Below are 26961 nucleotides of genomic sequence, written 5' to 3' on the forward strand. Positions count from 1 at the left end.
AGAGGAGGAGATCTCTAGATGCCGAGGCCCACTCCCCTGCCAGCAGCGAGGCGAACAAATGACATTTGTGTCACTTGATGTCTCCTCGCAACACGCAGTTAAGAGTTTGATCGAATTTAAATATGTTTAGCCTGCGTTCCTTTAAACTTTAGTCTAACTTTACTTCTGCAATCCTACATTTTGTATTCTAGCAGGAATGACAGCAGCACAGAACTGACTCAATTAGAGGTGTGCGATATATCGTTTAGACGATAATATCCAAATTGGTGTCTGGACGATATGCAAAATTGGGATATCGAATATTTCATAATTTGTACAATCCGACCCCCCAAACATGAAAAGAGCTGAAGGAAGTTAAAGAGAAAACAAATAATGCACACTATAACCTTCTAAACAATTATATGTAGCGATTTTGATACTGTAGGGGTTTGTTTATTTTATTTTTTGTACAAAATCACAATCGTTCCTCAATTGCACGAGAGTAGCCTAAGCCGCTACTAATTTGCAATATACAACTACGAAGTTCTTACCTGTGTGTTATGACGTTTCATAGGTTGAAGCAACAATGCAAAATCGTAAAGAGTAAAGCCGAAGTACGATTAATAAAATAGCTGCTAGAAAAGGCAAAATATGAAGTCTGAAGTTAAAAAGTTTTTCTTAAATGTCTGTGGCGTCCTCAAGTGGCGAGCTTCGTGATTGCATCATTAGAAAATTGCATTGTATAATGAGTCCAAAAGATGGAATACATTTTCCCAAGAGATCGGTTTGGTACGCATTACAAGCCGAACCATTCCGGTGGTTGGACCATTTTTCCTGCCGACCAAAATCCGCGCTGGAGCGAACACCACAACGTTGCGCAACATCAAATGGCAAATGAAATGAAAGCGGAACGAAACACATTATTTTGTGCTTCACGGACCGTTTATCAGTTCGGACGAATGTCAGTGCAGCGCGAGCCGATCTTGATTAAGCGACACCGTTACTACATAAGAGATCCAGTAAACAAAGCATTTGAATTCGCCACTTAAGTAATAACATCGCTACGAGATCTAGTGAGAAGCGTTACAATTTCTCCGTTATTAACTGATCAAACAGCACTTACGTGGAAACCAGGAGAAACATCGTTCCATGAATGAACTAGTTATAGGTTTTAAGTCCACAGGTCATTCACCGTGGATTTAATGTAGTAACACTAACTTGTAACCATGGAAGTTTGGCAGAAATATTAAAATGCTTTCAAGTACGTCACACATCTTTTTCCAGCACTTCAAAACTCAAATGTTATATGTTATTTAAATGTTATTTTTAATGTGATGTCCAAAACATTATTTGTTCATCCTTCAAAGATTACCCCCATTTATAAAACTAAAAGTAAGATGTAGGAAAACTCACACTTATTTAAAAATAATTTTTCTTTTAATAAATAGGAAATTACTATGCCATTTCTTAATTTTTGCTGTATCGAAAACGTACCGAACCGTGACACCACTGTATCGTATCAAACCGAACCGTGAATTTTGTGAACCGTTACACCCCTATTAAAAATATACAAGAACAATAAAGACTTTATTGAATAATATTTTATTATTTTAAAAAGTTTAGGAGTCTTTAAATCAATAATGTCTCATATCTTTATGTACTAGCAATTCTATACAATAATAGGTCAAATGCAGACCAACTGGACCTTCTTTGCCAGTTTGCACACATTTCTTTGAAGGATTGCAAAAATATCGTCTGAATATCGATATCGAGATATTGAAAAAAATATCGAGATATTCATTTTTGTCAATATCTCCCACCCCTAGACTCAATACATTTCAGCACTGGACAGCGACTACACGTCAGCGACTGTCTAGAAGTGATGCACATTTCGCTTACTGTTGAAAGGATGGTTCACCTAAATGAAACTCCAAACCTGTATAACTTCCTTTCATCTGTAGAACACAAAAGAAGACATTGTAACTGTTTTTGTCCATACAATGAAAGTCAATGGTGTCAAAACAACATTGAAGCCCACTGACTTTTATTATATGCACAACAAATACTATATCTTTTGTGTTACATAGAATTTTGAAGGTTTTGATTCAATTCCAGTAATGGACAGCAGAGCAATTAGAAAAGCAAAGTTACTAAATATAAACTTTAAATGCAGGCTTGCAGCCTTGTTAGAAAGTTTTTGGGTTTTTTTATTAAAAAGCTTTGAATTTTAAGGTTTACACATCCTTATAGATTGTTAGATAGACAGAATTAAATAGCTTTAGAAAGAGCGATAGAACATTATAGAATGAAAGAATGATAAAATGAGATAGAATGCTAGAAATACCACCAGTAGAACGATAGAAAAAACAAAAGAAAGAGTGAAAGATAAAACAATGATAAAAAGAACAATAGACAGGATGATTAAACATTACAATAAATAAAATGATGCCAGAAGCCATTTCACCCTGTAGCCCAAGACTGGTTGCCCACTGAAGCTTAGCAGGGTTGAGTCTGGTTAGTACCTGGATGGGAAAACCAGGTTGCTGCTGGTAGAGGTGCTAGTGAGGCCAGCAGGGGGCGCTCACCCTGTGGTCTGTGAGGGTCCCAACGCCCCAGTAAAGTAATGGGGACACTATACTGCCAAAGAGCACCGTCCTTCGGATGAGACGTTAAACCGAGGTCCTGACTCTCTGTGGTCATTTAAAATCCCAGGATGTCCTTGGGGGGAAAAAAGAGTAGGGGTTTAACCCCGGCACCCTGGCCAAAATTTGCCCATTGGCCTCTGTCCATCATGGCCTCCTAATCATCCCCATACATTCTGAGTGGCTTCATCATTGTCTCCTCTCCACCAGTAAGCTGGTGTGCGGTGGGAGTTCTGGTGCAATATGGCTGCCGTCGCATCATCCAGGTGATGCTGCACATTAGTGGTGGTTGAGGAGATTCCCCCTTCTATGTAAAGCGCTTTGGGTACCCAGAAAAGCGCTATATATATATGTTATGAATTATTATTATTTATATTATTATTATAATGATTGAATGTTAGATCAATATAAATAATGTTAGATAAAGAAGAACAACACAAAGAAAAAGAACGACAGAAAGAACAAAAATGACAGAAAGAATGAAGGAACGACAGAAAAAAAAACAAGAATGACAGAAAGATTGACAGAAAGAACAAGCCTGACAAAGAACGACAGAAGGAACCAGAATGAAAGAAAGAATGACAGAAAGGAGTTTCTAAAAAATAGATAGACAGACAGATAGACAGATAGATAGATAGATAGATAGATAGATAGATAGATAGATAGATAGATAGATAGATAGATAGATAGATAGATAGATAGATAGATAGATAGATGAAACATAGATGAAACAAACAATAATTGACAATGCAATGAGAGACCGACAGATAGAAATATACATAATTTTACTAAATCTCTAAACATAAATTTAGCAGAGCACCATGAATGTTTCCAAGCTGCACTCGTCCCTGAGTCAATCAAGTTCAGCACCGGACAGCGGCCAGCAGAGTTTCCAGCACAGGCCTTAACTACATAAAACAATTGGATCTAAACTTCCTTTCCAGGAGAACAGAGACTAGTCTTCTAGTCACACTCTCCGCACTTCCATATGGCATATGTTCTAAATCGGCTCAACATGATCGACAAGAGAACGTTCTCGAGGGAACTGGGACTTGACAATATTCTCACATTATATTAATCAACAGGCATCCACAAAACTGTGCAGCCCGACCAGGAATATTAAAAATCCCTTAAATCCGGATCAGCGTATAATGCAAATGACCTCGACTCTACCACCTACGATGCGCTTTCCCCGTGTTCAGAGTCACGACCTCACATGCTCCACGCGTGAGTGTTGGCGGCCTCGCTTCCCTAATCTAACCTGCGGGGATCACGGACAGTCCCTTATCACGACTCCTGTCAATCAAACGTAATGACACAACCCACAGCGAATCGGACGGGGGCCTCGTATCCGCTGACAAATGCAGTGCCCTACCTTCTGTGTCTAGGGCAGATCTGCCTTTCAAATGAGCGAGGGAGAGAGGGAGCGAGAGAGATAGAGATATAATGAGAGAGAGGAGGGGTTTCTCTCTGGTTTTAACGTGAACTTCTGCTCTCACACCCCGCTGAAAGTATGGCTTCAAGCTGTCGACATGACCCGATGTCCTCGCCTCCTCCTGATTTCTCTCTCCTTCCTCTTAGTCGTTCCCTCTAGCTAGTGCTAATCTCCCACTCCTTATTGCTCGATCTGTCTTCGCTGGATCCATTGCCTCAGAGACCCCACTTCCTTTTGTTTGTCATTCTTTATCTCTCTAATTCTAAACAATCTTCCTAGCTCCGCAGCACCGGGAGTATTTCATTCCCTCTTCGTCGTGATCGGAAGGGGCCACGTGTCGAAAACAATTAGGAACGGAAAAGTGTCATAAAAATCTTGGTATCTCAGTGATAACATGTCATGAGTTATTCTAGATCACAGTTTCTGCTGAAAATTCAATGGAAAAAAATGGTTTGTGTGTTAAATAACCATGTGATAATGAACAATTATGCAACTCATTTCCCTTATTTTTACATTTTCTAAACCTGTATGAGTTTCTTTGTTCAACTCAAAAGAAGATATTTTGAAGAATGTTGGAAACCAAATAATATTTGGGCACCATTGACTTCCATAGTATTTATATTCCATACTATGGAAGTTAATGTAGCCCCACAACAATCACTAACCACCTTTTACAAGACAAGTAAAAGAAATAAAAAGAGGGTATTTACTGATGTATTTTATATCATAGAATAAAGCATGGAAATATCTTGGGCTTGTGTTCACCACGGCATTTAACCAAAAAAAATAGAAACCCACTTTTTTGCTAAAATGCTTGTTTCCAGCTTTTGGCCTACAAATATAAGTAATCCCTGCATCGCTCTATAGCTGTGTGGATATCTACCTCAATATAAACTGACATATTTCAACAGTTACACAGTATCTAACTTCATACCCAAACCTAAAAATGAACAAAATTGAACACTTTGTCCTGGCTCCAGCCTCCAAAAACCTTCAGAAACCACTGGCCACTATTTGTCTTTCCCACATCCTCCCCACCTTTTCGTTCTTTCAAAGAGCTCGCTGGGCCGCACCTGCGCTCACATACCAGCTAAGGGGACAGGAAGACAGATTGGCAGGCGGGAGATGTGGGTCTTCACCGGGGCCCTCGTTCAGCCCTCATTCCTCCTGTCCTGAAGCCAGACTCATTCAGACAAGACACCAGAGAGAGAGCACTGTGCCGTAAGTACAACCACTACAACTATGGCTCGTGTACACACACGCGTTACGCACGGCTAACCCAGATCACAACGTCACATGATTTAATCCCACAGATGGCTGCTCCCCGGTCCGGCTACAACCTGAAATAGACTAAAAATACCCAAATAAAACACATTAATATTTCTTTCTTTTTTTCTCCCCCAACTCATACAGCCAAAAAAAAAAACTACTTGTGCCTCAAGAGCGCCTAACTAATAGCCCGTTTAGGAAGATTATTTTGTTTTTAAGGCATTTTACCATAACTAAGAGGATCATATTTGTAATGGAAGACAGAAATTGGCAACAGTCCCGGATATCTGGAAAACATTCAGGGCTCGAACAGGCAGCAGAACTCCACTTCAATCTGAAGCGTAAATTGTGTTTAAGAGTGAAACAGAAGGTAAGAACAAGAAATTCCAGGCAAAAAGTTTTGGTACTGTTCTCCAATCTTAGTTAATTAAGAAAAGCCTTGTCGGCAGTGCAGATAAGGAAGCCATTAGCTTGTTTATGTGCTGTTTTTGTTGTAACTTCTCACAGGAATGTGCCAAAGTGCACTGCCAGCTTTTCACTAAATACCTTAAAAAGAGCAAATGGCTCATAGGAGGATGAGGTTTGGCTAAACATCTGGCAAATGTAGTACAGGGAAAAAGAAAAGAAAAGAAAAGAAAAAGAAAAGAAAAGAAAAACATTGTACTATGGCACTTTTTTGTTAGTATACCTTAATATACCATGGTATTTACGGGGTACTCCAAAGTACTTCAAAGAATTATGGAAGCTGCAAATGTTTTGGTAAATCAAAATTATGACATAAAAAGTGATTATGAGATAAAAGTTGAAATTATGAGATAAAGTTTGCCTGACACGTTTGTATGAGATAAAGATAACATTTATCTGCATGACAAAATGTAGAATTTGGGATACAACATATAAAAATGGACAAAATCAAATTATGCCAAAAAGTCAAAACTATGAGATAAAAAAATCATAATTATAAGATTTAAAAAACAATTATGGTGAAACTGGATATAAAGTCAAAATTGACAACATAATTATGACAAAAAAGTCACAATTGTGACAAAAAGTTAAAATTAAGGAAAAAAAGTCAAAATTGGCATAATTACCTACACAAATCGACAAAGTCGAAATTGGGAAACAAAGTAAAAAAAAGTCACAATTATGTCATAAAAAGTTATAATTATGAGATGAAAATATCAACATTTGCATAGTACCATAATTATGGAAAAAATTAGAAATTGGGATACAAGTGTCAAAATTGCTCAAAATAAATAAATAAATAAATTGACTAAAAGTCAAAATTGGGATACAAGTGTCAAAACTGACCAAAAATAAATTGACAAAAAGTCAAAATTGGGATACAAAGTCAAAATTGACAGCATAAATATGATTTAAAAAAAATACAATTTCAACTTGTATCTCATAATCATGACTTGGTATCACATTTAGACTATCTCATAATTATGAGGGCTCCCATAAAGAATACTGTAGTAAATGTATTAAAAAAATAATCTTACCATTTAAAAAAAAAAATCATTGTATTTCAGTGTCATGATATTTACACAAAGAAAGAAAGAAAGAAAGAAAGAAAGAAAGAAAGAAAGAAAGAAAGAAAGAAAGAAAGAAAGGACTATGTTAATCCAGCTTTTCCTCTTGTTTCAGGGTTGTGGGGAGTGAAATCCCTGAGGATCACTCTAGTGCAATGGCTTTTTACTATGTACATTACAGCCCTGTGCCATTACACACACACACACACACACACAGTCATATGTCTGCATCTCTCCTCCATTGTGGTAAAGCCATAACAGCGGAAGCGGCACTATAAAACTTCATGAAGTGAGAAGCACAGTCTCGTGTGCAGCTCCGCTGTGATTTCTCATATGACAGCACTGGAGACTTTCTATTCATCACACACTGCTGGTCATGTAACTGCATCACCACAAACCCCGGACGCAAATATCCACCGCAATCCACACGCTCACTTCATTGTCAAGTCAATGAATCAGCAGATTTGAGAGAGAAACAGACAAATAGAGAAAGACAGGAGACATGCTCAGATTTTCCAAAATCTAAAAGGCAAACAAATGTTGAAAACGATATTAGAGATTATCAGAGAAATGTAGAATCACTGTTTGCCTTGTCGATAAAAATCAACGACTAAACAAAGGCGATTTGCTGTGCTGTTGTTTGTGCATTGCTACGTTAAAATCATTTTCAATGCGGTTTCATAATATTCAACAAAAACTGCTGTATTTATATTCTGAGCACATGTTGCTTATGACTTTTTGTCCCCTGAAAATCATTTTTAATTTTCTACAATACATTTATTTGTTTTATAGTCAGTAGTATCTCTTACAGTTAATTAAAAAGTAATGATAAATATAAAATCAAAAATAACAATACAAATAAAAATATTATATAATTTATAAAATATAATTAAAAAAATACAGTGGGATCCAAAAAAATCTATTAAAATGCAATTATAAAAATAATAAAATAGTAAAATATAAAAAAATAAACTGTATTAAAAAATAATAATAATATAATTATAAAAATAAATTAATTATTTTTAATTATTTATTTATTTTTAGACAGCAGTATATATTACTGTTACAACTATTAATTAAACTAATAATAACAACAACAAATATAAAATAATAAAATAAATATTAAAAACTATAATAAGAAATACAGTGGAGTCCAAAAGCATTGCAACTATTAATAAAACTTGTAATTCTAAACATAATAACATTGAATTGAATTACAATTGTATAATATATGTAAAGTATATTTCATTTTTTTATTAAATTAGTAAAACGGCTTATATTAACAATCATCGGAGTTTGGTTTTCTCCCACTTTGCTTTAATGCCAGCAGAACTGATCAGTGATCTAGAAATAGTGCAGAATATGAAATATTTATTATTCACCGTACATAATAACTTTTCTTTGTGGCAAACTTCCTAAAACTTCCGGATATAATTAGATTTCAGGCCGCACTGTATTTATAATAGTCATGCCCATCACGCTTCATTAATTTGATTTGATACGAGCGGCCGTCAGCATCCTATCAGAGCGTTTATTCTGAGAAAAACAAAGCTTTGTCAGCACACACAGTGTTCACACTCAGGGTAACACCTTCTGCGTTCCTTGCATATTCCATGTCCATCAAAAGATAAAAATACAGCCGTGTTAGTTTACAAGAGTTAGTAATCACATTATTGCTGCTTTGCCATTATAACAAGACTTCATCGGTTACGGATCCCAAAAAGGGATAGAGACCATTTTGGATTTCCCAAAGAATCATCTCACTGAACAGTTCTTAAAAAGAACCATTCTTTCAAAGTGTGAAGAACACTTTAAAAATCTATGAAGAACACTGGAAAGGTTCCATGGCCGCCAATAAAGAACCTTAAATAGTTCACCCAAAAATGAAAATTCTGTCATCATTTACTCACCCTCATGTTGTTCCAAACCTGTATGAGTTTCTTTCTTCTGTTGAACACAAAAGAAGATATTTTGAAGAATGTTGGTAATCAAAAAGTTTATGGTCCCCATTGACTTCTATTTTTTTTTTCATACTACGGAAGTCAATGGCTACGTCAACTCTCTGGTTACCAAAATTCTTCAAAATATCCTCTTTTTAGTTCAACAGAAGAAAGAAACTCATACAGATTTGGAACAACATGAGGGTGAGTAAATAATGACCGAATTTCCAATTTTGGGTGAACTATCCCTTTAAGAACTGTTGACTGAGGGTTCTTTGGGAAACCAAAAAAGGTTCTTCTATAGCACTTTTGGAACCTTTATTTTTAACAGTGTGTTCTTTTCCTGGCAAAAACAAAAAGTCTTCCACAGACGGATGTGATAACAAGCAATGAATCTGGGCGTAAAACACACACCTTAAATTACACCGGATTTGCCGCGACTCCAGAGGAGCAGGTGAATTTGCAATTCCAGCAGGGGTGTGGAGTCCCGCGGACAGCATGAGCTCACACATACACACACACACACACAAAACATGGTGAAGCCACTTTTTAAATTGCACGGCAGGGTTGAGAGAGTTGTTGTGTGTTTTTCAATTCAAACCATTTTCTTCATCTTCACATTGTTTTGACTGTAAACACTGTAGACGGATGTATACACTGCCTTACTGCAATTAAGAGGAATATAAAACACTTCGTACTTTGTGCCTGGAAGGTGCACCATAAATATTTTCACATATTTGTCCATCTAGATCTTTTAATACATTTCGAATCTTCACTGTAACCTTGTTTGCAACTTATGTCTGGGAATTAAAAGTAATATAGATAGATTCTAAAAATGGTTAGCTGCTATAATGCGACAAATTCAATTTGCAGTTATGAATCATCTTTTTCACCAGCTGCTTGGAAACGGAGGTGCACTTTATATAAATACACTTAAAATACTGCTGAGATTAATTCCTCCTTGTTAGCATTTTACATCAATATGTTGAGTGACCTCAATTAAATTTTCATAAAATGAAATTGATTCATGTTGGTACATTTGATTCATGTTAGTCACACATCCTTTAGTCTCTTAGTTTATATAATGTGCATATATGTATACTGTATTATTATTGTTGTCATTATTAATAATAAATTATGTATTATTATTACTATAACTACAGTATAATACACACACACACACACATACATATATATATATATATATATATATATATATATATATATATATATATATATATATATATATATAAATGAAAGGCATGGTTGAGAGGTGAAACATTTTTTATTTTTTATATAATTAAATTATGTATTATTATTATTATTATTGTTGTTGTTGTTGTTATTATTATTATTAATAATACATTATTACATTTGATGAAATAAAAAATTATGTTTGATAGCAAAAGTCTGATTGTATATTTTGGTTGTATAATAAAGAAAAAGAATTATGAAAACTTTTGAAAACCACTGTAGGGATTTTGGTAGTTAACCATTAACAATAATCTAAAATTGTGGTAATTTACATTGTGGTACTGAAAAATAATAGTAATTGTATTATTTGTTATTTTTAATAATAAGTGATAAAGCAATTGTTTAATTGGTTGTATTTAGAGCAATGGCATAGCAAATGGATCCAACCCCTTTAAAAAAAAAAAAAAACCCAGCATCACCCCTGGTCAGTACTTTCTTTCTGGTCAGTAAACTTTAAGTTTTAAAAGATTTGTTTGGTCGCAAACCTGTAAACAGTAATCGTACTACTTATTCTGCTCACTGGCCAAATCAGTTGGCCGAATGTTACATCACCTAACTAAAATCCATGAAGATAAGGTTAATAATATTTCTCCACACATTTCAGTCCATTTCTATGCCCCTGTTTTTAAGTGCTAACTTAAAATGTCCACCCTGACTCTGACCGGCCACGCACACAAACAAAATCAACTATCCATCCAACTCTACACAAACATACACAGATCACTGCCGTCAGCCCTAGATGATCTTGACAAGCTGCCATGTATACATGGTGATGTTATCACCACATCTCACACATTGCGGAGCTGATGTTCCTCAGAGGTCACTGATGAGGAAGCGCACTATTGAGGCAGACAGCTGTCAGAACGCCTTCCTCGCCTTCGCCCAACTTCCTCCTCCTGCTCCTCCTCTGTCCTCGGACAGACACGGCTACTCCTATAATGGGACTCGCATGTGGCCTCCCTGTCATTGCGATTCTTAGCAGTATGCTGAACATGAAGGCTCTGTGAAATCCCAACTGGAATTAAACTGGGAGGATCTGTGTCGTTTGATCAATCTTGGCAGTTGCTACATGTGAGATGTGCTCTGGGAATGCTCCATACAGAAAAACACAGGCATCTACTCAGTTACCTATTGTTTTTCATGTACATGTACAACTGCTAGCTGAGCACAATTTAGCCCCCTACGATATTTTGTGACAATACAGCGCACAATATATCGGCAGTGTTGGGGAGTAGCTAACTACAAGTAGTGATGCTTCTAACTTAACTAAAATGTTTAGTAGCTTGACAGTAGCTCGGTTGCTTTTAAAACAGTGTACCTTTTCCAGTAACTACTTTTTCCAGCAAGAAGCGGTGTAGCATGACTAAAAGCTATATTCCGTTTTGCGTTATGATGAGCTTGCAATGCATTGAAGCATCTTTGTCTTATTAGATCACAAAAATTTTACATTATTGTTCCTTCACACATCTTGCAGCTTTACAATTCACTGAGAAGAGATCGTCTGATGACTGTGTAAAGGACGTACAGTTAAGAATTCAAATGAATCGACTAGTAAAGTGTGCACTTCTGTATGAAATTTATGCAAGCCAAAGATTAAAATGCGGTCTGCATCGAAGACTTGTGAATAATAATTATTTGTCCTGCTTTATTGCACTCTATATCAAATATCTATTTCTGATTTTATAATGACCCCGTCATAGTATAATCTGTCCCGCCACAGTATTGTAATGAACCTAAAAGATCACCAGCATTGTTTTTGCGCCATTGCTTTGGCAAAGCATTTGTCAATCGAAAATAAGCTCAAAACAATTATTCAGTTATATGTAATATACAATGTCATTGTTAAACAAAAAAAAATCTAAGTAGTTTTAATATAGCTAGCTACTTTTCGATTGTAACTTGTAGTGTAGCTAACTACTTTTTCTGAAGGGTAGCTTGACTATCTTAACTACTTTAACTCATGAGTAGCTTGTCAAAACTTGTCAAAGTTTTTAGAGTAGTTCTCCAACACTTTATATCGGTACCACCGTATCGTTTACCGGATGACATTTTACTGTGATTTTTGGCTATAATGAAGAATAACAACAAAAACAATATTTACTAACTATTTTATAAAATTATATATGAAAAATTATCTCGAAATTCATTTTTAAAACATAAAGGTGAAGTAAACATTACTCTTTTTTTATTTTTACGCAGCCCAAAATACAGTAACATTGACAGGAAACGATCTTCCAAAAAGAATGCAGTTCTGCTTGATGCCACTAGGGGTGCACAAAAGACACTAAATATCTACCATTAAAGCCGACAACCATGTAAAACTTGCCTTAAAGGGTTAGTTCACCCAAAAATGAAAATTAAGTCATTAATTACTCACCCCCATGCTGTACCAACCCCGTAAGACCTTCGTTCATCTTCGGAACACAAATGAAGATATTTTTGATTAAATCTGAGAGGTGGATCACTGCTACATAGGCTGCCTGAGGGAATGAAACTTGACGGCCCAGAAAGTCATTAAAGAACATGTTTAAATATTCCATGTGCCTACAGTGGCTCAACTATAAGTTTATCAAGCGACGAGACTACTTTTTTCCCGAAAAAAAAAACATAATAACGACTTTATTCGACTATTCCTTTTCATTCCTTGTGGGCCTGAGACGAGAGTTCAAGAGATTTCCACGACGCATGCGCGAGAACTGAACAAGAAGTATTAGAAGAAGAACGTTCTCTTCTCAGTTCTCGCGCATGCGTCGTGGAAATCTCTTGAACTCTCGTCTCAGGCCCACAAGGAAGAAAAGGAATAGTCGGATAAAGTCGTTATTATGTTTTTTTTTTCGGGAAAAAAGTAGTCTCGTCGCTTGATAAACTTATAGTTGAGCCACTGTAGGCACATGGAATATTTAAACATGTTCTTTAATGACTTTCTGGGCCGTCAAGTTTCATTCCCTCTGGCAGCCTATGTAGCAGTGATCCACCTCTCAGATTTAATCAAAAATATCTTCATTTGTGTTCCGAAGATGAACGAAGGTCTTACGGGGTTGGTACAGCATGGGGGTGAGTAATTAATGACTTAATTTTCATTTTTGGGTGAACTAACCCTTTAAGGTGTAACTAGCAGGTTTGCATATGAAATGAGCAAAACGGTTATTATCGATAACTAAAACTATTCAAACATTTTGTCATTAAAATGAAACTGTAATAAAATCAAATATAAATATTACATGGAAAAACTTGTACTAAAGAAAAAATAGAATGAAATAAGTTTAAATTACTAATTGGAAAGTAATTAAAACTAAAACTGAAAACAAACAAACAAACAAAATAATAAAAATGACAAAAGCACATAACAAAATGACTAAAACTTATACTAATATTTACAATAAAATTGAAAAACATAAAAATAAAAGCTAATTCAAGCAACTATAATAGTATTTAATACCGTAATACTAATATTAGGTGCTAACAGGGATGGACTGTCAAGAGTTAAGGACAAAACGCAAGCATAAATAACTTATAGGTCAGTTCCGGAAGAACCCTTTACATGAATTACTCTGTAGCCTCTGGCAATCTGCATATCAAGCAGGATTTAGCAAACAAACAACTGGCATACTTACTTACCATCAATGTAGCAAGACGGGGGTTGTTGGGGAAAGATTTAGGGACAGGCCGTTTGGCCAAGACTCGCTGCAGGCCAGATCAATTTAGCAGCTGTACACGGAGGAAAGAGCGTGTTCTTTTCAATATGAACTAGGTGTGGGTTGACTGAGTGGCTAATCAGTTTTAAAGAGATAGTTCGGCCAAAAAAGAAAATGTCATTATTATACACTCCCCCTAATATCAATGGGATCCAAAACAACTCCACTGCACTTTTATGCACTCCCCCTAATATCAATGGGATCCAAAACAACTCCACTGACTTTTATTGAATGGATAAAGAAAAATTAGACTTTTCAAAATGCCTTCTTTTGTGTTCCGTAGATGAAAGAGAAAAGGGTGAGAAAACAAAGACTTTTAGGTGAACTGTCTCTTTAAGGAAAAGCCCTGAATATTTTGACTGGTTTCAGGTTCACCTGACCCACATTGGACACATTTCTAAGAGGTTTTTAAGATGTGTTCTTGTGTTCAGAGCACAACTGAATAAAACAAATTTGTGATATGTTTTTTTTTTTTTTTTTTTACTTTTTAAACTTGACACACCCCCAAAAAAACATGATGCAACAGCCAAATATGTCTGTTTAAATTTGTATATGGCTGTGGATGCAGGATTTTTAACGTGATAAATTTAGAAGACGCACCTTTTCCTGAGAGGATTTTACTGTGCAAACTGTAAAAGCTAAAGCACAGAACACTGTCAGCATGCTAATTAAAGCACCACCACTAAAATATTAAACTAAAAAATACATACGAAAAAAGAAAGAAAGATATGAGTCAACCATCATGTCCTATTCCTAGCAGGCAGACAAAAAACATGCCTCTAGTTCTCAGACTCTTCAACAAACACCTACTACCTTATTCGCAGTTGTCTCGGGGGATGACAACACTGATAAGTGAAGCTGATGCAATGATGTCACACATGGAGCAAGTCTGTGTGCATGTGCGCGCGTGTTTCTTTCACCCCACACTGAGATGTATTGTCAACAGGTCTAGATGACATGTGTCACATTCTGAGTGCCCCCTCCTTCATTTGTTTTCTCTCCTTTCAGGCTCAAATGTTCTATTAGGGGTAAAAGCGTGTGTGGGTGTGTGTTTGACAGTTGGCCTAAATACAACATGGCACTAAATCAAACATTGGACACCACTTGTCATTTAAAAGTTTTAATTTTGAAGCTTTTTATATAAATGTTTAAACAGCAACCTTATGCCTGCTACAGACTGTGTGATTTCAGCAATCCTATAAGATCATTACGAGTCACACTGTAATGCATGGAGCTAATAAACTTGGGTACAACATGTATGTAGACTACGATTATGACACCTAAGGAATCGTAGGCTACGACGCAAGTTGGCATAAAAGAATAAAACATCATCAACATGCGCTAGTGGTAAACAAATAGAGCAGGATAAATTGCACTTTTGCAGTTGTGTTTTTACGTGCGCTGAAAAAAAGAGGACAACGTGAAAGTCGTGGCAAGGGGAAAGAGACCAATTCGCATGCCAATTTTGCAAATTTTAAGTTTTAGCGCCATGTTGCATTGATCAATACACCATTTCATATTGCATTCTTATTGGCTAGTCATAGACGTGGGTCAAAGCAGCAAACTGTGAGATGATCATGCTAAATTTCTAACACTGTAAGAAAATTATCGCAGGCTATCTTTGGTCGCAAGACCGTGACAACTGCCGTCTTTGAACCTCTCTGACTGTACGACCACTGTTTAGGAGCCACAACCAAAGAAATCCCCACGATTGGTCATGTTTCGTACAGGTTTCGGCCAAAATCGTACAATGTGTGTACCGGGCATTAGACATCTCTGAACATATTATATTATATTTCTAATTCAAATCCCTAGAATCTCTGTAAGATCAGTGTATGACTAACATGGATCATCATGTTTTGCACAAGCTTTTGGAGTTCGTGCCAACTGAAGCGCAAGAGGAAACATTTAAAATACTAAGAAATTCTGAAATTTCTATCAATTTATCCCACGCTATAATTTGCCATAATTGCAATTGTGATGCCAAATATGTTGCTCTCGGTTCATCCGAGTTTCCTGCAGGTTACTTCAGGAGATGTCTGTCTGGACTGGCAGCATGGCAACAATGTGTCATTGTCAAACCACTCACTATGGTTGTGTAAGGCCATGCAGACTACTGCCAGACCTCCTTGTGAGTTTTGTGCTTTGAGTGTCCTCGCAATTGCCAGCAAAACTCAAAAGCACACAACTCTCAATGGAAACACCCTCGATGCGTCCCGCTATGTTTATTTTTGTGCATCTGGAATACTTTTGTGCAACTGGGCAACAATGACTCACTGGCTTTTTGTGTAAATGGAGCAGTTTGGAAAAATTGAGAGAACAAATGAATTGACATTTGCTATCACTGCATCCCCAAGCCCTGTGCTGAAAGCATCGGATCAATGCTTGCAAATGTCCCCGGGGAGAAGTACCATGAAACGGCTCAAAGCTTGATCTTAAAAGGCTGGGTTATCGACTGATTTCTGTTCCAAAGGCTTTAACTCTCTGTCTAAAACATACAGCTTTATCTTTGACTGGCATGGTGGTCTTCTTAAAAAGAGGTGAGGCGAAAGGCTGGCAGCGGACTTACCCCCGGCAGTGTCTTCTGTTCGTGGAGAGCGTTCTGGGCTTTGATGGCCGACTCACGGGCACAGTAGGTGAGGAACGCGCAGCCTGTGTGACAAAAAGGAAAGGAGACTTTCAATGACTTGGATAGACAGTGGTCTTGAACTCTATACTGCCTGATATCGGCAAGTGGCCAAAGTCATTTGAAGTAACCAAACAGCCTCATTAGGACAAAAACATCAGCATGACATTTAAATGTATTAATTTAGAGCAGATTTTTACAAATTACAAATGAGTAAACTATAAGTAGGAGCAATGCTGCTGGTTTGCTGTTCTTGGCTGGCTTAAGACTGACCAACCAGCCTGACCAACTAAAATGTGTCCAAAAATCTTTTAAAACCAGCCAACAGACCAAGCTGGAAGACCAAATAAGATAAGCTTAGGCTGTTTAAGATGGCTTGTCCAGCAGGAACCTTACCAAATTAGAGCAGAAGTTTAAGTGCAGAAAAGTATCATTCACTACAAGAGTAATGTTAGTCCCACATTCCACAGGTTCTTGTTTTCTCTCGAGTTGTTGCGCACTTTACACAACTACCTTATTTCCCAGAAAACAAGTCGCAACTGATTATAAGTCGGGTCAAAATTGCATCGTTGAGAGAAAAATAAATACACAGATAAGTAGCATAAGTCAAATTTCCTTATAGTGGCATTCATTATAAACAAGATTCATTACAAATGCTAAGCATAAACGAATTTATATTAAGTAAAACTGAAACTACAGGCATGTGGGAAATTAGCTATACAAATAAAAATTCTGCTCACTTCTCTCATTCGGCACAAATCCCAAATTACGCAAACTTTGTGTGCTTGACATTAATTGGATTATAATTTGCTTTGGAATATAAGCCGCAGCATGTTTCAGATTATAAATAAAAACGTCACTGGAAAATATAGTAATTGGAAAGTAGTGTCAATTACAAGATGGCATTACTACAATCCCAAAATGGCATTAACTATCCAATTAGCTAATATAAGGACAATGAGTTTCAGTCTTGACTTTAGTTCAACTTCTTGAAGGAGGAGTTTACGTCTACTGTTTTTATCATATTATAATGTATTCTACTCTTCAGAAGAAGGTTGGTCGGTTCCACCACCGAGGAACAGTGAAAGTGAAGGTTTCTGAAACCTATTCACTGACCAGAACTGAGCAGGGAAGGATCATAAATCTGGGGAAATAAGTTTAGGTAAGAGGCCCAAGATGTTTGCTTTGAATCAGACAGCCCAAAAGAAAGAGAAGATACACTGGTTTAATTCGGGCAAAGCAAAAAGCATTCAAGATTCAAGTCTACCCACAACATTGTGTTCCTATCGAGCATCACTGATCGCCAGTACAGGAAAACGAGCCAGAACAAAGCCTCCGCGTCCCTTACAATGACAGGGCCAGAGGTGCTGTGAGGAGTCCCTGCAGACAGGCTAAATACAGACAGTCTATTTTCTAACATGGGGGAGCCTGTCCAGTCCGCTTTACACTGGATGTGCCCGTGTGTTTCTCCGTATGTGTGCTTGTGTGTGTGTTTGAGCAAGTCCATAGATCAGCCAACAGTCCCTGTCCGAGGCTCCCGGCTGGCTGGAATAAGCCCTGACTACCCTTGACACCCTGACAGAGAGGCGAACAGTGCTGTAAAACTAGTAAGAGAAACTTTGAGTCTCTCGGGTTCATGCACATATACACACTTGATTATATAATCCTTCTGCCAAAAGCATCACAGAAAAGGAGACTTTGCAGGAAAAAGATCCCTGAGCCCAATCATTTTTGTGACGTTAACATTGCTAACTAGTAGTGGTATTTACAGTAAAGCAACTCTCAGATTTGCACTATAACCAACTCACTGCAATGCTGGGATCACACTTTTGTATGTGTGAAAGTAACTACTAAGCAGTCAGTCATCTCGCTGTCTCCTCCTTCTGTCACCTTTTCTCTCTTAGCCCATGTTCAACTGCACAGAAATAAACACTGTGTATTTATTCCTTAAAGGTGAAGTTTATAGTGTAACCAACATCACCAAACAGAATTCCTAAAATTTGGATTGTTTTCAAACAAGATTCCAAACATGTTTCCACTGTCCATCTGCTATTGGTCAAACAAAGAGATAGTCCCGCCCCAAACTCACACCACATGTCGAGCTCAAACAAACAATCCACAATATTAACACTTTAAAGGTGCATTGTGTAATATTTCTGAGGATCCATTGACAGAAATGCAATATAAGATCCATAACTATGTTTCCAGTGGTGTATAAAGACCTTGCATAATAAACCGTTATGTTTTTATTACCTTAGAATGAGACATTTATATCTCCATAACCGCGGGCACCCCCTTCTATGGAGGTAGACATATTGTCTCGTTATGTTTCTACCGTAGCCGACAGGGAACAAACAGAGCGCTTTTCATCACTACCTTGAAAAATACGTTTTCAGTGGTGTATAAAGACCTTACTTAATGAACCGTTATATTTGTATTACCTTAGAATGAGCAGTTTCTATATCTACATACACCGCACATCCCCTTACATTGAAATGCGCCAACATGTTTCTACAGTAGCCATAAACGGACAAACGCTTTTCGTTAATATGTTGCTCTGTGTGCAAGGAAGCAAGCTTAGTTCAGCGAATAAAACACTGACACAATGATGAACAAGTAACAATAATATTCGCAATAACATATAGTTTTACTGAATAATTAAGTAAACATAATTTATCCTTGTAAAGAAACCTCATTGCTGTACTGGCTACTCTCTGCTGTCTCAGACGATGAAATATTTTCCTGTCGGCCACCGTAACTTTTGTTGGTTGCAATTCGTAACCTCGTCACTAGATGCCGCTAAAAATCAGACGCTGCACCTTTAAGAGTTTTATAGCTTTGTAAAACTCAGTGAAGTTTTGTTCCTTCACTACAGATTTTAGAGTATATCTTTTATATAATTTGATACAACATAAAAATTGTGGTGGAGAAAGCGGGCAGTTTGGTATGTCATATTTTCTTGGTAGGTCACCTGTATTTTTCATAAACCATGTTTTTCAGAGTTTTCAATGTTTCGTCAGCTGTATGATCATCAACCAAGAACACAACACTACAAAATGTTTGTATGGATTGGAGTTCAGGCCCTAGCGACTTGTTTTTAATTTAAAAAATGAGCCATCTATTCTCACTAAGGTCAAGCCAATTTAACTCAAAAGACAGCAGATAATAATGAATAAGAGCTAATAATTAATCAAAACCCACTATACGAGTACTTGAAGTGACTTAGGGTCATGAATAGGTAATGTTCATGTCTTCATGAAAATATTGTCTTCACATAAAACACAAGTGACTTGCTTGTTTGTTGGTCCAAGTCTTTCTATTTATTATTGCATCAGTCCCACTAACCCTGCATTGCTTTCAAATACATCAAAGCTTTATTATGTCTCAAATTCAATTTGTGGCAAACTTGATCTTGCAAACGCTCAAAAACCAACTTGGATATATTCAAAAGGCATTCACAAAGAATATCCAGAGTAAATTAGTTGTCCCACTAATAAAAACAAAAGAATAGTGTGTGTGTCCATTAGAGAGAGAGAGAAAGTGACAGTAGAACAGATAGCAAGAGAAGGATTTTAATTCTAATCCCTTCACTTTAATGCATAGTGTTATTGCAGCCCATAGGCACCAATTGGAATCCAAACACGTACAAATTACTGCCCTGCTGTTGCATACCAGGCGCGCAATTTTGGGCTGCATGATGAAATTATTTGAAACTCGACATAAAAGTATCAGCTATAGAAATGGCTGACGCAGCACCCTAAGGACAGAGTGTGGAAATGATCTACCGCATTGTTTAATAAAAATCTCTATTGTTTGATCAAATGCGATTTAAAAATTAACAAAGGAAGCTGACAGTTAGTAGGCAATGGATTTTACTTTAAATTTTGAGCTCATATAATCCTTTTTCTATATGTAGCTTAAAGGTTCCTGATAAAACACTATACTGAATGGGAATATTATTAGAAGATGGTTTAAAAACCTGACAAAACTCTGAAAATATGGGATTTTTTAACCATTTAAACCTAGAAACGTTTAAGAAATTAAGATAAAACATTCTGCAAGGTCATTAATCAACTGTTTTTACTGAAACTACATTTCTTAATGTGTTGTGCTGATATTTAAATGAATAAAAATTTGCCAAAAAAATCTAAAAATAATATGTGAAATACATTAATTAATTAGAATTAAAATGAAAAATGTAATGCTTAAATTAAATTAAATTAGAATTAAAAATGAGAAGCATTTTCACTAATGGTCTCGCACTTTCGGATGCATTTTGAAATTATTTCTCCTGAATAACCAAAACAAAAAAAGTCAAAAGCAGCAAAAATGTGCCTCTCTCTATTCCGGGGCAAAAATTACATCTAACCCCCGTGCTAATAAGCAATCACACAGACAGAGGCCCATGAGGCCTGCAGGTCTGAGGAATGGCGTAGACTAGAGCTTCACGGCGAGGTAGAGAGGCTTAGCAGTAATTAAGCACGCTGAATTGAAGGTGCCGCTCCCTCCCTCTGCTCCTGACAGCCCCCATTTGCTGGGTTTTTTTTTTTATAGTAAAAGCCGAGCCATCACACCACTGTTCTTGCCCCCCTTCATAACTGTGTGCAGGCCCTGAACTGCGAGGTGCCTGTTAAGTGCGAAGGTCTTGGTGCTAAATCTGCTTCCGTGCCCCCATTCTCCACATTCTCGCCTGAGCACTTTGCAACTTCGCAAACACTCCCGTCACTCACACCTCCTACTCGTTCCCCACACATTCAAGTTTAGCTCGGAGAACAAAGGACTGAACTTCAAACTGTTGTGCAGTTAAGAAAATGATTTTAATAAAGCTGTGCTGATTCAATCATATATCGACATACAGTATTCCACATATTGTGTGCATATATAGACTTTTTCTCACTATATTGTATAGATGTTTTAGATCATTGTATTTTTTATTTTTTTGCATTCATCAAAGCGTCTAAACAAAGCGAAATTAAACAGATTCACTTTTGCATTTGGTTCGGTTTCAGTCAAGATTCAATTACAAGATTGCATAAGGTGCCTTGTCAGTCTTATTTTGTTAGAACAACAACATACTGTAATTTTGCCTTCACTTCTTTTTGTATTTGTCTGGAGTTACCAAAAGTAATTTCCAAGTGCATGGTCATTTTATGCGATATTATCAATGGATTGGGATTGAATCTATGGCGTTTTGAATCACATTTGCATTATGATGTGTAAGATATTCTGCAGATTAAATGGTTAATAGAGCTTATTCACAGCAGTGCCATCTTTGATTTTTAACAGGAATGAAAGTGAGGCTGTGAGGGATAGACATGCATCTCTTCAGTGGGTTGTACTGTTATTTAATGTGTTTGGATTGTTCTGCTGACACGAAACACTGCAAAAATATCTTTCCGAGAAACTTCAATAGACAAAAAACCCCAGACAACATGAGCTGTGGAAAATTATAAGTGATCTAGGAGCTTTATACAGCTTTTTACAGTAGATGCCATGGAAAACACAGCAAGTCTATCCCTCACAGCCTTGCTTTCATACCATGTCATGGCGTTGCTCTGAATAAGGTCTATGGGATGACCAGAGAAAGAGAGAACAACGAGTGTGTCAAGAAACAATCTTTGTCATGTTGAGAGCAAGAGGAAAAAACACCGAAAAAAAAGGTTTCGCAATATTGTGATGAATCAAAATTTATTGAATTGGCTATATTTATATTCATTCGTATTTATTAAAGTGTGTTGTCTTTAATAATGTTAATATAATATATTGTGTTGCAGGTAAGATCATATTAACTAAAAAGGGTAATTTATCCAAATGTGTGCGCAATGTGGCACATGCAATCGTGCATGACAACAGGTGAATGTTTCGGCAAGCGGTGTCGCTTTCAGTGTCATTCGCAGTTAGTGCGTATCATGTAAAACACCTTAATGCGTTGACTGCCTCCCGTGAAAAAAATGCACATGGGCTTGATTTCCTCCGAACCTCTCTCTTAGTCACTGTCCAGACAACAATATTGTCCTTGCCCTCACCTAATTACTTTGTAATGAGTATTGTAATATAAGCGGTGCGCTAGCGTAACCTGTAAACCTTAATTAAGCCTGCCACCTTTAAATGTGCTCAACCTCCATGTACTAGAGCAAAACTATATGCACACAGTTGCCATTATTCAGATTATGATTTAAAGTTAAAAGTCTTTGTGGGAAATTATGCCTTGCTTGCACAATGAAAACTTATAGCGGTTCTGAAAAATGTGATGCAAACAAAATCAGCAACTGTATAAATAGTGGAAGATTTTGCACTATAGCAACTGTGGATATGGAAAGTGCATATGCATACTGAATAAAGTGGCTTCCTAATACATATGCAAGAGTTGTTTGTCATGGCAAGACTCAAATAGGTCTAGATCAGCGTTTGTGTTGTGAATTCGAAATATTGAGGAGTGACACTGTGTCTTGCGGCATGCTGGGAAGTCCTCAGCCAGAAAACTCTGATGCTGCACTGAGTGCAGGAAGGGTACGGCGGAACAAAGACACTTCCTCAGTAGGCTACATCTGTTTCTCCTCCTCTCCCTCTCTTTCTGTCTTCAGAGGATGGCTGGCATACGAGCAGTGATGCCAGCAGTGGCAGCTTAACCTATTTTCGGAAATGCCACAGATTTCTATTAATAGCACTGCTGAGCAGCAGGCCTCTCCGCACATCCCCTACGGGTCCCACAAACCCACTGATAACATCCTCTCCCATATCACCTTTCATCCATGCTCATGTCAAAGCATCACTTCTCAATACTAAAATAAAAACAACAAGAATATTCGGTAGGAGATATTGTGATGAAGCAATTTGGGAAAGGTTCTGCTGAAATTCTTCAACAATGCCTGGCTAATTCATATTATAAAAAAATAAAAAAATTCAAATACATTACATAGGCCTATTTGTTATAGCGAATAATTAAATCCACCTGAGTAGTATTTTCCATAATTGACTCTAGGGGGTGCTCATTATATTGTTTAAAAAAAAAATTATTTCTGTTTGGTTAGACACTAATGCGTATAATATCAACATACGGGCAATCTTCTAAAACAAAGTCTTACAATTTTTTACGAATCAACTTGTGAGTGGATTTCCGTACTTTTTGTTGTTGACGTCAAAGCATCAAATCCACATGCATCTAATCGAACGGTATTCTGCGAAAAATTATTTGCCATTGGTAAAATAAAATATATCTGATATCGGACGGGTTTTGCAACAACCTAGAAAACAGGAACAAAATTACACAAAATAAAAGAACTTGGGTTAAACAATGGGTTGTTCAGGTTGAAAACCACATCAAGTCAACACTGTAAAAAAGGACGTGATCAATAAGCTATGACAAAGTATGTTTTTACATTGCTTTAACTTAAGTTAAGTTTAGGGATGGGACGATTACAGGTTTCACTGTAAACCACGATACTGACGGTTTTTAATATCGTTTAAAGTTCAATTATCATTAAAACCGTGTTTGATTATCGCGATTTTAATAACTCACTATAAATCCTGTCCAGCCAGCAACAGTCTGGCGCAGGCGCGCAATGTTGGGGTTTTTCTTTTTATTTCGAGAAGGAATGGCGGAAGGCAGTGACCGTGTGTTCGGGAGATTTTTCAGCCTTTTAAGAGGACCAAATCTGAGGTGTGGTCATATTTTGGCATTTACAAAAATCCTGAGGGAAACTTAAATCGAGGATGGTCACTCTGTCTGCAGAACATGCACAAAAAAAGTCGCTGTGATAACACTTCAAATCTGCCGAGTCGTCCTGTGTTACCATCATCCACTGTTGTAGCGAACGCAAGGCAAATTAACTTTCATCTAAATACTTTCTCACTCACTTGAAATTAACTTGAAGCTTCCGCAAAGAAAATTTCGCAGCAATAAGTGGCTTTAAGCCAAAGACGACCGAACAAGTTCAAACAAGACTATTAAGAGTGACATTTAAGAGATAATAATGTATATTCATTGTACACTTATTACACCGATTTTTTTACCACATAATTACAGGGACATATTGAATATAGATTAATGTGTCTATTCTTACCTGTTAAATCCATTTTGTACAGCGTACAAAACTCGTCCAGACAAGATGATCACAACAATATTATCAAATTCTGTAAACAATAAATCAACTCGGATTTCATTTTCAATACAATCAAAAACGGAGACGCAAGATGACAAGTTGTATTTGAATGAAATGAGAGCGCGCGTCCGTTGTGATATACAGGTCCTTCTCAAAAAATTAGCATATTGTGATAAAGTTCATTATTTTCCATAATGTAATGACAAAAATTAAACTTTCATATATTTTAGATTCATTGCACACCAACTGAAATATTTCAGGTCTTCTATTGTTTTAATACTGATGATTTTGGCATACAGCTCATGAAAACCCAAAATTCCTTCTCTCAAAAAATTTGTATATTTCATCCGACCAATAAAAGAAGTGTTTTTAATACAAAAAAAGTCAACCTTCAAATAATTATGTTCAGTTATGCACTCAATAATTGCTCGGGAATCCTTTTGCAGAAATGACTGCTTCAATGCGGCGTGGCATGGAGGCAATCAGCCTGTGGCACTGCTGAGGTGTTATGGAGGCCCAGGATGCTTCGATAGCGGCCTTAAGCCCAATTTATACTTCTGCGTCGAACTTACGCCGTAGCTACGCCGTAGGCTGTGCGTAGCGCGCGTACCCTTCGGCGTACCCTGACGTGCACCTCTCCAAAAATGTAACAACGCGTCAATTCTACGCAGACGCAAGCGCTGTGATTGGTCTGCTCAAACCGCTCCCTCGGGTTTCACATGCTCCCTCTGCGTGCGTCAACGCGGACAACGACGCAGAAGTATAAATGAAAACCAACGCGTAGTGTATAGCGTAGAGGCTCCGGCGTAGGTCCGACGCAGAAGTATAAATCAGCCTTCAAGCTCTCCCAGAGTGTTGGGTCTTGCGTCTCTCAACTTTCTCTTCACAATATCCCACAGATTCTCTATGGGGTTCAGGTCAGGAGAGTTGGCAGGCCAATTGAGCACAGTAATACCATGGTCAGTAAACCATTTACCAGTGGTTTTGGCACTGTGAGCAGGTGCCAGGTCGTGCTGAAAAATGAAATCTTCATCTCCATAAAGCTTTTCAGCAGATGGAAGCATGAAGTGCTCCATAATCTCCTGATAGCTAGCTGCATTGACCCTGCCCTTGATAAAACACAGTGGACCAACACCAGCAGCTGACATGGCACCCAAGACCATCACTGACTGTGGGTACTTGACACTGGACTTCAGGCATTTTGGCATTTCCTTCTCTCCAGTCTTCCTCCAGACTCTGGCACCTTGATTTCCGAATGACATACAAAATTTGCTTTCATCCGAAAAAAGTACTTTGGACCACTGAGCAACAGTCCAGTGCTGCTTCTCTGTAGCCCAGGTCAGGCGCTTCTGCCGCTGTTTCTGGTTCAAAAGTGGCTTGACCTGGGGAATGCGGCACCTGTAGCACATTTCCTGCACACGCCTGTGCACGGTGGCTCTGGATGTTTCTACTCCAGACTCAGTCCACTGCTTTCGCAGGTCCCCCAAGGTCTGGAATCGGTCCTTCTCCACAATCTTCCTCAGGGTCCGGTCACCTCTTCTCGTTGTGCAGCGTTTTTTGCCACACTTTTTCCTTCCCACAGACTTCCCACTGAGGTGCCTTGATACAGCACTCTGGGAACAGCCTATTTGTTCAGAAATTTCTTTCTGTGTCTTACCCTCTTGCTTGAGGGTGTCAGTGATGGCCTTCTGGACAGCAGTCAGGTCGGCAGTCTTACCCATTATTGCGGTTTTGAGTAATGAAACAGGCTGGGAGTTTTTAAAAGCCTCAGGAATCTTTTGCAGGTGTTTAGAGTTAATTAGTTGATTCAGATGATTAGGTTAATAGCTCGTTTAGAGACCCTTTTTCATGATATGCTAATTTTTTGAGATAGGAATTTTGGGTTTTCATGAGCTGTATGCCAAAATCATCAGTATTAAAACAATAAAAGACCTGAAATATTTCAGTTGGTGTGCAATGAATCTAAAATATACGAAAGTTTAATTTTTATCATTACATTATGGAAAATAATGAACTTTATCACAATATGCAAATTTTTTGAGAAGGGCCTGTACATGGATGTGCGCTGAGTTATGGTTATACATTTTTTTACAGTCTATGGTTATAAGGCGTTGCTATTAACGACGGTCATTATAAGGAAGGAAATGCCACTGAATAAAATCTTGTTTTAAAAAGTGCATAGAGCTGCTCGTTTTATTTGTTTGTTGATTTTCAAATATAAAACTTGTTGAAATGTTTTCAGTGTGAGCATCAGTTCTTTTATAACACTTTCATCTTGTTTTAACAAAACCGTGATAATATTGATAATCACGATAATTTCGGTCACTATAATCGTGATATGAAATTTTCATATCGCCCCATCACTAGTTCAGTTAAGCAATTTTCAACTTTTTTATAAGATATACAAAATTCAACTCATTTTTTAAGTCAGTTTAATGTAATTTAAGTTGAAATGACTTAAACATCCAAGTTGATTGTACTTAAAAA

General features: G+C 37.3%; 1 protein-coding gene across 19 annotated transcripts in view; it reads right to left on the reverse strand.

Annotated features, from left to right (window-relative positions):
• The window catches only part of celf5a (cugbp, Elav-like family member 5a), a 219268-nt gene that overhangs the window by 185269 nt on the left and 7038 nt on the right, over positions 1-26961 (reverse strand). For all 19 annotated transcript variants that reach the window (XM_077226573.1, XM_077226572.1, XM_077226565.1 and 16 more), the window contains exon 2: positions 16316-16398. In XM_077226573.1, coding sequence (XP_077082688.1) covers positions 16316-16398 — 83 coding nt within the window. The remainder of the gene's footprint in view (positions 1-16315; positions 16399-26961) is intronic.

The sequence above is a fragment of the Siphateles boraxobius genome, unplaced genomic scaffold (assembly GCF_051911475.1).
Source record: "Siphateles boraxobius isolate OS27281-9 unplaced genomic scaffold, OSU_SipBor_1 13, whole genome shotgun sequence".
Taxonomy (NCBI): Eukaryota; Metazoa; Chordata; class Actinopteri; order Cypriniformes; family Leuciscidae; genus Siphateles; species Siphateles boraxobius.